Genomic DNA, 14,215 nt, shown 5'->3' on the forward strand with positions numbered 1-14,215 from the left:
GCAGGTAGAATTCAAGGAAGGGGGAATAAGAAAATTGAAAAGAAATGAAAAGACAAAAGAAAAAAAATAGAAAAGAAAAAAAATTTAAAAAATAATAAAAAAACAAAAATTAAATTTTAAAAAGAATAAAAAAATTAAAAAAATGAAATTTTAAAAACAACAACAAAAAAATGAAAATGAAAAAAAAAACAAATTTAAAAAAAAAATTAATAAATGCAGTCTTAGAGTTTGATTAACTTCTCTTCCAGTAGGTGGAGCTGTGCCCACCGGGCCAAGCTTCTCCTCTCAATACACGGGAACCAATCACTGTGCAGCAGCTCCTCCTCCCAGACTGGGCGGGTCTCCAATCCTGAGTGCCTAGGGCCTTCTCTTGTGTCTAGTCACTTCCCCACTTTTCCTCAAGCCAGGCCCCGCTCACAGGTGATGCTCACCACAATACTGGCTACACGCCAGGTCTGCTGCTCCCGGGAGCCCTGTTTTCATGAACGACTGGGCACACTCTCCCTGTTTGCCATTCCCTTAGTCCCTAAGTTTGTAGAGCTTGGGGCTGAGAACGCTCAGCGAAATTTGCTTGCCCTCCAGTAGCCACGCCCCAGGTAGCTGGTGCAAGAGACCTCAGTTGTCAGCACTGGTGGGAGCGGTAGCCGGGAGTTCCGCGCCGCAGGTCCTGCGCCACTCCTGATTCCCTCGGTCTGGCTATCGTGCTCACAGGAGAGCTGGGAGGGGCCCTTAAGGTTTCCCGCTGTGTGGAGAGGGAAGGCTAGGGGGTTACACACCTGTTGCCGCTGGTTTCAATGAAGTTATCTCCTCCGCCGCATTCTGGTGATGTCAGTTCTCTGCCATGGTGGTATCCCATGCAAATGGTGACAGTTCTTTCCCTTTGCCCGGTGACCAATGCAAAGGGTGGGTCCTGACTGGCTCTCCCTAGCCCTGTTTCAATCCTGTGGCCACTGCCTATGAAGGCTCGGTTGGCATTTACCTCCGTAGGTGCAGAAGGGCCGACCAGTTGTTTCAGCGGAATTGTTTAGTGCTGAGTCACACAGTCTGTCTGCGAGATGCAGGCGAACGGGAACTTGAATTCAGCTGATCTGGGCTCGGTGTGTGTTCTGAGAGGCCCAGACTGTTCGCCCCAGATCCACGTCAGCTCAGCATTGCCTAGTGATCCTGAGCAAACAGCATTTAAATGGTTTACGACTCCCTATGCCCGCGCAGCTGAAGAGGTCAGAGACTTGATCTCTCCGCGCCCGCCGCCATGTTGGATCTCCAGTATATTGTTATTATTGTTTTAATCTCTTTTTTTATTCCAGTTTTTATTAGTGTGTTACGAATATAAATAATAGTTGTGTTACCCTTGGGATACCCAGTTGAAGTTCAGGTTCTTGATGTCCTGAACAAAGAATTGAGCTAGACACACAGAAGTAACAGAGTACAGATTTATTTAAAGTGAAGATAGCACTCCAGTAGGTAGAATGGAGGGGGCCAAGTGCAAGAGGGAAGCTCAAGGCCCCGATATCTGGAAATTAGGGTCTTGCTTCCTGGCACAGGGTGCCCTCTTCCCTGAACAGACCTGATTGAAGACCTTACCCCATTTCTCCCATTATTTGTCTTATGATATCTGATTAGAAAATTTTCCAATTTTTCCCCATTGATTACTTTAGAAAACCTAATTAGAATACTGCCCACTTGACTTCCCTCGGTCATTTCAAAATTTGAACCTGTGGCAAGAGTTGTCATGGTGATGTCCTCAATGGCAAGAGTTGTCATGGTGATGTCCTCAGTGGCAGGAGTTGTCATGGTGATGTCCTCAGTGGCAGGAGTTGTCATGGTAATGGGTTTTATTACAAACAGGATCAGGACTTCCTCTCCTGTCTGGTCCTTCACCAGCTTCTTTTTAATACTCTGTCTCCGCCATCTTGGTGTCCCTGAACCCAACAGTAGGGTTCATTTTGACATCATACATGCATGGAATATAATTTTTTCCACTTCAGTCCCCAGTACCTCCTTCCTCTGCCCCTTCTCCATGCCCCTGGTTTCCCCTCCTCTACTCCCAGGCTTTTCCCTGCATCTATTTCTGGTTTTTATGAATTTGTTCTTTATAGTAATACAGATGGAATTCACTGAGGCACTTTTACATAAGCACCCTGCATAATTTGATCAACCTCATTTCACTGGGTTTCCCTTTACCACCCCTACGCTACCTGCCCCCCCTTCAATCTTCCTTCTCCATTCCTCTGATTCCCTTTTATTATCATGGTGTCCCCCCACCCCGCCCACAACCTATTTTTATTTTGCTCTCGCTTCCACACATGGGAAAACATTTGCCCTTTGACTTCTGAGTCTGTCTTACTGCACTTAACATGATGTTCTCCAGTTCCACCCATTTCATTCTTCTTTATGGCTGACGAAAACTCCATTGTGTACATAGACCACATTTCTTTATCTATCCATCTGCTAACAGACATCTGGACTGGTTCCATAACTTGGCTATTGTGAATTATGCTGCTATAAACATTGATGTACCTGCATTTCTATGGTATGCAGATTGTAATTCTTTGGATAAATACCAAGGAATGGGATAGCTGGGTCAGATGGTGGTTCCATTCTTAGTTTTTGAGGAATCTCCATACTGCTTTCTAGAGTATGAAATAATTTGCAGTTCCACCAACACTGTATGAGTGTATTTTCCCCCTACATCCTTGCCACTATTTATTTTTTTTTAGTATTTTCTATGATTGTCATTCTGACTGCAGTGAGGTGAAGTATCAATGTGACTTTGATTTACATTTCCCAGATTTCTGGGAAAACTGAACATTTTTTCATGTATTTGTTTTCCATATGCATTTCTTCTTTTAAGAAATGTCTGTTTAGTTTTTTTGCTCATTTCCTGATTGGGCTGGTTTAGGAGTATCAAGTTTTATGAGTTCTTTATATATTCTGAATACTAACCCCCTAATCAGGAGTAGGTGGCAAAGATTTTCTCCCATTCTGTAGTCTCTCTCTTCATGCTCCTTATCATTTCCTTTGTTTTGCAGAGGCTTTTTAATTTAATTTGATGCTATTCCATGTATAAATTACTGTCTTTTTTTTTTCTTGAGCTTTTCAGATCTTTTAAGAAAGTCAGTGCCTACACCAATATGTTGGAGTGTTGAGTCTATGTTTTCTTCTACCAGTTGCAAAGTTTCTGGTCTAATTCCTAGGTCTTTGGTCTATGTTGAGTTGACTTTAGTGCAGGATGAGAGAGAGGGATCACATTTCACTATTTTACATATGGCTTTTTAATGGATCACACTTCACTATTTTAAATATGGCCCACTGTCGTTTGTTAAAATGGCTATCTTTTCTCCAACATATTTTTTGGCACCTTTGTAAAGTATCACATGACTGTATCTATGTGGCTTTGTCTCTGCTTCTTCTGTTCTGTTCCATTGGTCTTCAGGCCTGTCTTGGTGTGAAAACACCAATAACATGGTGTTTTGTTACTATAGCTCTGTAGTATAGTTTGATGTCTGGTATTGTGATGCCTCCTGCATCTTCTTCCTAAGGATTGCTTTGGCTATTCTGGGTCTCTTATTCCGCCAAATGAATTTTAGGATTTTTTCCTAGTTCTGTAAAGTATGTCATTGGTACTTTGATGAGGATTGCATTGACTCTTTTTAATGCTTTTGGTAATATGGCCATTTTGACAATATTAATTCTGCCTATCCAAGAACATGGGAGATCTTTCTATCTTCTAAGGTTTTCTTCAATTTTCTTTCTTCAGTGTTCTGTAGTTTTTATTGTAGAGGTCTCCTTGGTTAGATTTATTCCCAAGTATTTTATTTTGTTTTTTAAGGTTATTGTGAACAGGACAGTTTTCCTGATTTCTTTCTCAGCAAATTCATTACTGGAGTATAGGAAAGCAAATGATTTATGCATTTTGATCTGACATAGTGATACCTTACTGAATTTGTTTATCAGCTCTAGAAGTTTTCTGGTAGAGTTTATTGGGTCTTCTAGATATAGGGTAAAGTCATGTGTGAATAGAGATAATTCGACATCTTCTTTTCCTATTTGTATCCCTTTCATTCCTTCTCTTGCCTGATTATTTTGGCTAGAGTTTCAAGAACCATGTTGAAGAGGGATAATGAGAGTAGACATCTTTGCCTTGTTCCTGATTTGAGAAAAAAATGTTTTTAGTTATTGTCCGTCCAACATGATGTTGGCTTTGAGTTTGTTATATGTAATTTTTATAATGTTGAGGTAATTTCCTTTTATCACTAACTTCTCTAGTGTTTTTAATATGTACAGGTATTGGATATCATCAAATGCTTTTTTCTCATCTCTGAAGATGATAATGTACCTCTTGTTCTTAACTCTATTTATGTGGTGAGTTACATTTATTAATTTAATGTATTTGACCAATCTCACATTCCTGGGATTAAACCCACTCAATCATGGTGTACTATTTTCTTGATAGTGTTTTTGAATGCAGTTTGCTAATATTTTATTAAATACTTTTGCATCTATTTTCACCAGGAACATTGGCCTATAGTTTTCTTGGTGTGTCTTTGGTTTTCATATCAGTGTGATACTGGCTTCATAGATTAGATTGAGGAGTATCCCTTCCCTTTCTATTTCATGGAATAATTTAAGGAAGATTGGCATTATTTCTTCTTTCAATGTTTGGTGGGATTTGGCTGAGAATCCATCTGGTCCAGGGCTTTCCTCGGTTGGAAGTCTTTAATTGCTGCTTCAATCTCATTGCTTGATATTGGTTTGTTTACATTTCTATATTCCATGGGTGAATTTGGGTAGATTATAGAAATTTATCAATGTTTCTTAGGTTTTCCTGTTTATTGAAGTATAAACTTTCAAAATAGTTTCTCATGATCTTCTGAATTTCAGATGTATCTGTGGTGATATCTCCCTTTTCATCTCCAACTTTGTTGATTTGTGTCTTCTCTCCTTTTTTGATTAGTTTGGCTAAGGGTGTATCAATCTTGCTTATCATATCAAAGAGCCAACTCTGTTGCTTTGATCCTTTGTATTGCATTTGTTCTCAATTTTATTAATTTTGTCTCTAATATTAACTATGTCTTGCCTTCTACTGATTTTTGAACTACTTTGTTCTTCCTTTTTCAGGGCGTAGAGGTGTAATATTAAATTATTTATTTGAGTTTTTTTTTAATGTAGGCTCTCAATTCTATAATCTTTCCTCTTAGAACTGCCTTCATACTATTCCAGAGGTTTTGGTATGTTGTTTCTGTACTCTCATTTGTTTCTATGAATTTTTTTAATTTCTTCTTTGATTTTGTCTATGACTCACTCCTCCTTCAAAAGTATATTATTTAATCTCCAGGTGTTAAATGATTTGTTTTTATCTTGTTAATGATTTCTAGTTTCATACTATAATGATCTAATAAAATGCAAGAAATTATCTCAATTTTTTTTTTTTTGTAACTGCTAAGACTTGCTTTTTGTCCTAGAATATGATCTATTTTAGGGAAGGTTTCAGGTTCAACTGAGAGGAAAGTGAATTCAGTTATTGATGGGTAGAATATTCTATAGATGTTTGTTAGATCCATTTTATTAATAGCATTGTTTGGTTCTGAAGAATCTTGGTTTACATCTGGATGACCTATCTATTGGTAAGAGAGATGTTTTGAAATCAGCCAGAAATATTAAATTATGATCTATTTGATTCTTTACATTTAGTAGGGTTTTTTTAAAATGTGAGTAGATGCATCGAGGCCATTTTGATTTATTTATGATGCTTTATCCATACTTTATTCTCCTTTAATTAACTATTCTTCTAGTGAAGTTCAGCCATATGCTGGCTTTGATATTTTTACCTTTTATTTCTTCTGTATGAAATATTTCACTTTGTATACTTTGTAGTGCAGGTTTAGTGGTTATGACTGCTTTTAGTTTCTGTTTGTCTTGAAATTTTTTTACTTCTGCTTTGATTCTGAAGGGTGGTTTTTCTGGATATGGTAATCTTGATTGAAAATTGTTATCTTTTAATGCTTTATATATTTTATTCCAAACCCTCTTGCCTTTTAGGTTCTAGGTTGAAAAAAAATCAGTACAAATTATAATGGGCTTAACTCTAAAGGTGGCCTCTTCTTTTTCTCTTCTGGCCTTTAGAAGTCTATCCTTGTTCTGCAGAGCAGGCATTTCAGTTATAATGTGTCTTAGAGAGTGTCCTTTTTGATCTTGTTTATTTGGAGTTCTAATTTTCTGTTGCATTTGGTTTTCCACTCATTCCTGAGGTTTGAAGTTTTTTTTAATTTCATTGAAAAGATTGTGCGTTTTTATCTTAATTTTCTTCCTTCATGGATGCTAATGATTCTTAGATTTGGTCTCTCAATGTTATCACAGATTTCTTGAATATTCTGATCTCAACATTTTTTCTCTATCATTGACTCTACTTTCAAAGTTACATATTTTGCCTTCAAGGTTTGAGAATCTGTCTTCAAAGTGGTCTAGTCTATTAGTGATTTTTTTCAACTGAATTTTTAATTTTCAGGATTTGTGTTTGGTCCTTTTTCAGAATCTCTATTTCTTTGTTGAAATGTTCTTTCACTTTCTGTTATGGTCTATCTTAATTCCTTCCTTAGATCTTATTTATTTCATTGAACATTTTAATTATCAACTTTCTAAATTCTTTTTCTGGTGTTTCCTCTACTGAGGTGTCCATGGGATCAGTTATGTCGTGAGGTACTTGGGATAGCTTGCTATCTTCATTTTTCATATTGTTAGTATTTATGCCCATCTTCTGGGATAATTCTTTCTTTTACTTTTATGTGAGGGATTTTTTAGTGAGTTGTTTTTTTTCTTTACTGTGTGTCCTGGGTTGGCTAAATGTCAGTATTTTCACTCATTTTGAACTTGCTACTATGTTCTGTCTCTAACATCACATTGAGATGAGATACTGATCCCCAGTAATTATAGCCACTTCAGAGCAATGCCTTCTAATACATTAAAAAAAATACTAATAATGTTCTTCTGCAACCCACTAAACTATTGTTCTTGGTCAGTTTCTTTTTGGGGGGGGTACTAGGGTTTGAACTCAGGGACACTCAACCACTGAGCCACATGCCCAGCCCTATTTTATATTTTATTTAGAGACAGGGTCCCACTGAATTGCTTAGCACCTTGCTTTTGCTGAGGCTGGCTTAGAACTCATGATCCTCCTGCCTCAGCCTCCGGAGCCACGGGGATTACAGGCGTGCACCACCGTGCCTGGTCTTGGTCAGGTTTTTGAAGTAGATTTTTTTCTTTGTGGTTACCATTTGTTTATTCTCATCTCTGATCCAAAGGAGTCAAACTTGTTAGGGGAGTCTCTATATAGAGTTTCACTGCAGGCTTTTACTTTCCCCCTTTGTAGGAGTCTCAGACCTTATTCCGATGGTTCAAATTCCAAACAGCAGAGCAAATGGGAAGTGCCTCTCCCCTCTACTTTGCCATCTTGCTACATCTTGAAAACATTATTCATTTCCTGGTTTTTATGATGCCCATGGTTTTCCCCGTGGATCTTCCAGCCCAAGCAGAGTAGAGAGACTCGGGCTTCCTGAGCCGAAGAAAGGCAGCCTAGACATGGATCCAAAGAACCTGATTTATTTTATTCCTAGTGTTTTGTGGTATTCTCCTACTAAATATATTAGCCTTTTGTTATGTAATAGTAAAAAGGTTTTGGAGTGATTTTGACTGACTTTCACAGTGGTATTTTTGTTATACAAAAGAAATGGGTTTAGGTAGTGTAGTTTCTCAATCTCTCTTGTGTGGATTTGGGATTTTGTAACATGTTTTAGCATTCTCCGTTTTTAGATGATAAACAAAAGTCTCCTATTTTGACATAATTATAAAGGCACAGAATATAGTTTGCTCTAATTTAGTCCCAAGTATTTCCCCTTTCTCATCCCTCCTCCCTCCCACTGTTCCCGTCCTTCTACTCTAATGACCTTTCTGCTATTATTTTTAGTTTTTTGTCTGTCTTTTGCTTTTTTTAGTTAGTGTCTTGTGAATATGCGTGATGGTGAGATTCACTGTGGTATATATGCTCTTTGTCCTTGGTTACTGGCACAGACATCCTAAGAGCTCTGGAATTCCCTGAGGAATAATAATAAGATGGTCCTTGCCTGAGTGGGACTTAGGTGTGTTCAGAATGGGAGATGGCTACTAGGAAGATCAACCGTGTAATCAGAAGGTCAGAACCTTCAGCCCCACCGTGGCCACTGGGGAAGGAAGAGGAGGTAGAAATGGAGTTAATCACCAATGGCTAATGAATTTAATCAATTATGTATCCATTTTCTTTGACCATCAACTTTAGAAAACTTCCAATTGTCAATTTTTTTCTCTGCCTCTTTGAGATAAATCTTCTCCCTGCCTCTTGCCACTTGTACCACCTAGGAATATCTATCTCAAGGATTTGAGAGCCATCCATTTGAAATTTAAACCAGAAAGATATGGCCTCTATGGCAGTACTGTACATTTCTTAGAATTACTTTAATTTGATCTAACCATTTTGCTTTATAATTCTAGAATTCTGCTTTTATCTTTTTTAGTTACTGCCTTCTGTTTTCTCTATCCTCATTATTTTGAAAAAAATTGCACATTTAATATCCTGAGATTTATTTCCTTTTTTTTTTTCTTTTAAGTATAGGCAGAGCTGGGTGCAGATGGTGTATACCTGTAATCCCAGCAATTTAGGAGTCTGAAGCAGGAGGATTGTGAGTTTGCAGTCGGCCTCAGCCACTTAGTCAGACCCTGTCTCAAAATAAAAAATCAGGATGGTTGGTGATACAGCTCAGCGATAGAGTGCCCGTGGTTTTATCCTCAGTACCAAAAATAAAAGTTATAAACACATCTAGACTTTTCCTGGTTTTGTTATGAATTACCAGTTTTGTTACAATCAGAGAATATTTATAATATATCTACTTTTGGGAATATTTTTAAATCTCTTTTGTGAAACAGCAGATCATCAGTTTCTGTTCTGAATGTTTAGATAGTAGGCTGAAGTCCATTTTAAAAATAATGTCTTCAAGAAAGAGTTGCTAGAAACATACACAAATTTCGTAGATGATTTAAAATGTCAAGTCTGATGCTTGAATAATAGTTTTGTTTGGTAAACAACTAAAGTAATTTTTTTTCTTTCCTTAAATAATAGACAAACTAATTATGAAGTTTCTCTTTCTTTTAAGCCAGGGGAACTCCCCATCCGTGTGGCCATCTGTATGGAGCTATTATTCTGAGGTCCAGAAAATAGCTTCTCTGAGCACATACCTGGTACATCTATGCTAATAAGCCATGTTTCTTGTTTTGCATCTCTCTGCAAAGATGAATGGTGCAAGATATAGACTAATGGATCTTAAGAATATCAGTATCAAGCTTAACCCCAAGACCACTGCTGTAGGCTAAGTGTTGCAAATATCAAAACATTTAAAAATTAAGAATGGCCATGTAGAATCTAAAATGGAAGAATAACAAAGTAAAACTAGATCCGTTAACAATTAAAATATATCTTAGAATAATTAAAAATAGTATGGTACAGGTGTGTGCATGGACAAAGAGACAGCAGAACACCATAGAAAATTCATCCAGTGATGGATTCATGCAGGAAGCTCTCTTGGAAATGGCATTTCAAGTCTGTGTGTGTGTGTGGAGGGGGGATGGCAAATGAATTATTCAAATAATAACCAATAGTGTTGGAATAAGGAAGTAATCATTTGGATGAAATACAGTTGGTTCATTCTTCTATATCTTATGTCTTACTAGCTAATTATACACAGATAAGTATGTCAAAGCTTTAAGAGAAAAAGCTTCTATTCTGAAATGAATGTTCTTTTTTCTGGTTTTCAGGAGAAAGTTCTGCCATTAATGCACCCAGGTGAGAACTTCCCAGTCAAAATTGGAACTCTGCAGTGCTCCCTCGATCACAATTTGGAATACCTATGAGTTCTCTGTTTGTAATAGAGACTGAGGCTATTGGATCACGTGGTGTCTTCCTTTTAATACTCTTGTCTCTTAATACTTCATTATATTTATGCTATCAGAGCTCTGTCTTAGGGTGATCCACATGACTACAGGTGTTAAGTTATTTAGGATTAAATATATTTTAACTAATGTACTAACTTAGATATTAATGATTATCGAGTACCTATATGTATGAGTAAGTTATCATTAGATATTTAGAGGGGTAAAAATATTATTATTAACTATGATTATGATTATTATCATTTGGCAGTACTGGGGATTGAATCCAGAGCCTCGAGTAACAGACAAACTAATTATAAAGTTTCTATTCCTTTGGAGCCAGAGGAGCTCCTATACCCATCCATGTGCCATCTATATGGAGTTATTAGTCAGAAGTCCAGAAAATAGCTCCTCTAATCCATGCCTGACAGGCAGGTGCTCTACCATTGAGCTATATCCCTAGCCCCTAGAGGGGTGAAAATATGCATAGACTAGAGTCCTATGTCCTCAAAAGAGATAATATCTTATAGGAGATGTAAGATATGCACAGAGAACAAGGAAGACAGAGATAAAGTAATGAGAAAGATGCTGGTTAAGTTCTGTGAGAGTTTATAAGAGAAAAAAAATAGATCTAGGAAGAAAAAAAATATGAGGAAGAGAAAGTTGTTGCCAAGTCAGAGCCAACAGTCTGTGTAATGGGCCATTCGGTCACCTGATGGGGGTGTCCTGCACCTGGCTTCTACTCACGCTCTCCCCAGCCTCTTCCCTCTCTATTCTCTCTCTCCCCAGGGACTACCACGTAGATAGTTCACTTTCTCACAGAGGTGCTGCCAGCCTGAATCCTCAAGGGTTCACCCACCCCAGCCTACTCCCGGACTCGGAGGATCTGCAGCCGGAGTATGTCAATGGTGAGTCCCCACCGGGAGGGGATCTAGCGCTGGGACAGGGAGGGAAGCAGAAGAGACAACCAGGCGGTCTTGCCTCCCCAACCTCAGGAGGCCCAGTCACTCCAAGAAATCAATGAGTCCCTCAGAGCCACGTTGGGGGTATGGTCATGGAGCAGGAGACTGGGAAGGTGTGGCTGATGCTTGAACTTAAAGGTGAACATCAGAGAACGCTTGTCTTCTTTCTGCAGTGAGTCCCGGAGGAGATGAGGATGTGGTTTATTCCCAGATCTATAGCAGCCAGCAGCCAGAAGGCTCAGGTAAGAAAATTCAGAGTGATTCCTGTCAGGTGGATCTTCCTTGGAAATGTGCGTTTTGTGCACAACAGGCTGCAAGATATCACTTACCCTTGGAATGAACCAAGAAGGATCAAGAGGTACCTGGAGGCAGGCTCTTGTGAATAAACTGAACTAAAGAAAAAAAAAGCAGAAGATCCAATAATTTTTCATTTGAATAGGACTAGACAGTTAAGGAGTATCCAGGATATAAGAAAGAGAGAAGAAAAACAGAAAAGAGTTAGAATTTCTAAAGCTATCATATCCAAAGTCCAGGAAGAATTCCCTCGGTTGGAATGGGTCATTGCAAAGCCTTTTTTTTTTTTTTTTTTAGTTTATGTTTTTAATCGGTGTATTATAATCACACATAATAGTGGGATTGAAAATGCCATATCTGTACATGCACATAGCATAATTTGGTTAATCTCATGCCTCATTGTTTCCCTTCTCCTCCCCTCCTTCTTCCCCATCTATTGATCTGCTCTATTCATCTCCTATTTTTAATATTATCATCATTATTATTGACCATTATTTTAAGTGATGTATTTAATCACATACAAAGGTGGGATTTCTTGTGGTCAATTCATGCCGTAGACACAACATGATTTGGTAGATTTTGTCCCTCAGTACCTCCCAGGCTGGTAAATGGGTGGAGATGGAGAACATCATGCAAAGTGAAATAAGCTGTGCCTCTCTTTAAGTGCCTGAAGACTTGGGATGACTCCACGAATCACCTGATCTAGACAATTGTCACTCGGACACATAGCTTTGCAGGAACCAAGATGACAGTTCTGTGGCAGTGCAGAGTTCTGTCCTTCCAACTGTTGCCCTGAACCCTGCCCTTTCTTCTGTGCTCTTAGCTGCCTCTGACAGAGCCAGTGGCTGTTGGTAGCTTGGTCAATTTCCTGACCTGTGGTCACTCAACCTTTGTCCTCTGAACCTGTGAAGCTAGGTCCTCTGTTAGTGTGGATTAAAGTAGTGCCTCTGTTGTTTCCTTCTGGGACCAGCCCAGCAGAATGGAAAAAGTACAGTAGTGTCTACTGGGTGTTCATCTTCCAAGCTCTTGAGGTGTCGATCTGCAGTTAAGGAGAAGGAGGAGATTCAGTCCTACTATACACTTTGAAAGAAGGGGGAAAGAGGCAGACAGCAGTGAGCAGACCCTGCAGCCAGACTCCAACTGCTAGGTGACTGGGATCTGTCATCTTTAAATGTGCATTAAGTATCCTTCTCTATGGTAAGGTGAACCATCCGTGGTGGATTATCTAAAAAACATAGAGGAATGACAGGAAAATGAGCCCTGAAAGGATATTGTAATGGTCAGAGAAGCCAAAAAAATAAATAAATAAAATAAATAAATAAAATAAAATAAATCATGAGGACAATAGCTCACAGGAAGTTGCATCAGAGAGAGGGAGAGCTTTGTTAGTAAGTGTTGGTGGGGGACATGGGGCTTGCAGTCTTATAGGAGCTCAGAGTGAGCAAACTTAATGGATGGATTTTACGGAACAGGAAGGGTTGGACTTCCATCCATGAAACGTAGCATTTCTCTGCCCTGCCACACACAGTCTGGGCCAAGGATATAAGCAGAGACCCAAGTATTCAGTAAGACCCAAGTATTCATTTTTTTTTTTTGCCTCCACAGCAAACATCAGGACGTCTCTGGAGAACAAGGTGAGCTAGAGCCTTTGGCAATCCCTGCGTCTCGACTTTCTTCACCTTATTCCTTCTCTCATGCTGGTGTGTCCCACTGTTTTGTGTCTCTCCCAGGATTTCCGAGTCATCTACACCTCTGTGAAGAAGTCATAAAACTTGGCAGAATCAAGAGCAGATGGGCTGCAAAGATAGCGCCTCACTATGGATTTTATTAGCCCCTATGCGAATGCTCAAGGCTGACCCCCTGTCACAGCAAGAATGTGCCCCAGGGACTCTAGGCAAGCCACCTCGGGTCATGATTTTTATTCCCATCAACTTCCTTCCCCAACATTTTCTTTTATTCATTAAATATTTCTTGAACTGCTACTACATCCCAGGTACTGTGAAGTGAATGATCTCTAGATCTTCTCTTAAATTATCAACGTGAAAAGACTTGAACACAGAGACAAGGCCTCGCCTTCTCCTCCTCTGAAGTGAGAACAATAGAACCCGTCTAGGGGCTTCTTTTTTTCCTTCCCAAACTAGGACTCGGTTACCTTTTGCCTCCCCCAGAGACCTCACTTATAAACGGAATTCTCTTTTGCTTTTGTGAGAACTTGACAGGGGACTCTGTGGGAGGAAACGGCAGCCTCGGGTACTTGCCACAGTGTCCAGGTTCTTGAAGGTTCAGTTTTACATCAGTTTAAACAAACTAACAAGGGGGTTTACCAAGTTTTGAAGTGTTCAGTGTTGTGCATTGATTCCCACAGTGTAGGCAGTAGGAGCACAGCCTTTGGAGTCCTGCGGTGTGGCCCCAATCCCCCATTCCCTTCCAGTCGGGTGTTCTTGAACAAACTACTGAACCTTCTTGGGCCTCGGCTTCCTCGATTTTAGATGAGTATAACCCACGGGGTTACCGTGAGGATTATGCAAACATTCATTCATTGCTTGACGCCGTTTCTGCCCTATAGGTCACACTACAGAAGTTCTTCGTGTTCATGTCAGACATACAAAATGATCACTCTGCCTTCAAGCTCAGTCCTAAAGCTTCCAGCTTAATTAAGAAATCAAAGTAATGAGGATCTCAAATCTAATGACTGTCAGAGGCAACTAGCAAATTTTCACTACTATGCTTTTTTAAGTGAATGTTTTATATGATTTCATGCCCTTATTTCTGTCATTGTAAAGTAAGCTGCTTGGTGAGAAGAAATTTTCTGTGTTCTTGCTCAGACGGTCCATCCACGGTGTAGTTGGCAGGAGTAGCACAGTGAGCCCAGATGACAATCTGTTCCAGGGAGAACAAGTTACTTCTTTTTATATAATTCCTTCTCCTGGTAAATGCGGTTCACCATTTGGAAGGATGTAGGTGGCTGTGGGCTTGGAGTTGGTATTTAAACAACTGAAAATAAT

General features: G+C 39.2%; 1 protein-coding gene across 2 annotated transcripts in view; it reads left to right on the forward strand.

Moving 5' to 3' along the window:
- Positions 1-13,195, forward strand: part of LOC107156583 (Fc receptor-like protein 2) — a 31,792-nt gene extending 18,597 nt beyond the window's left edge. Inside the window, exons 8-12 of one of the 2 annotated variants that reach the window (XM_048814649.1) lie at positions 9,841-9,868; positions 10,744-10,862; positions 11,090-11,158; positions 12,816-12,844; positions 12,941-13,195. In XM_048814649.1, coding sequence (XP_048670606.1) covers positions 9,841-9,868; positions 10,744-10,862; positions 11,090-11,158; positions 12,816-12,844; positions 12,941-12,979 — 284 coding nt within the window. In that variant the 3' untranslated portion in view covers positions 12,980-13,195. Of the gene's footprint in view, positions 1-9,532; positions 9,634-9,840; positions 9,869-10,743; positions 10,863-11,089; positions 11,159-12,815; positions 12,845-12,940 lie in introns of those variants that run through there. The other variant, XR_007351845.1, reaches the window with a different exon arrangement.
- The last annotated feature ends 1,020 nt before the right edge of the window (positions 13,196-14,215 follow it).

Source organism: Marmota marmota, unplaced genomic scaffold (assembly GCF_001458135.2).
Source record: "Marmota marmota marmota unplaced genomic scaffold, marMar, whole genome shotgun sequence".
Classification (NCBI taxonomy): Eukaryota; Metazoa; Chordata; class Mammalia; order Rodentia; family Sciuridae; genus Marmota; species Marmota marmota.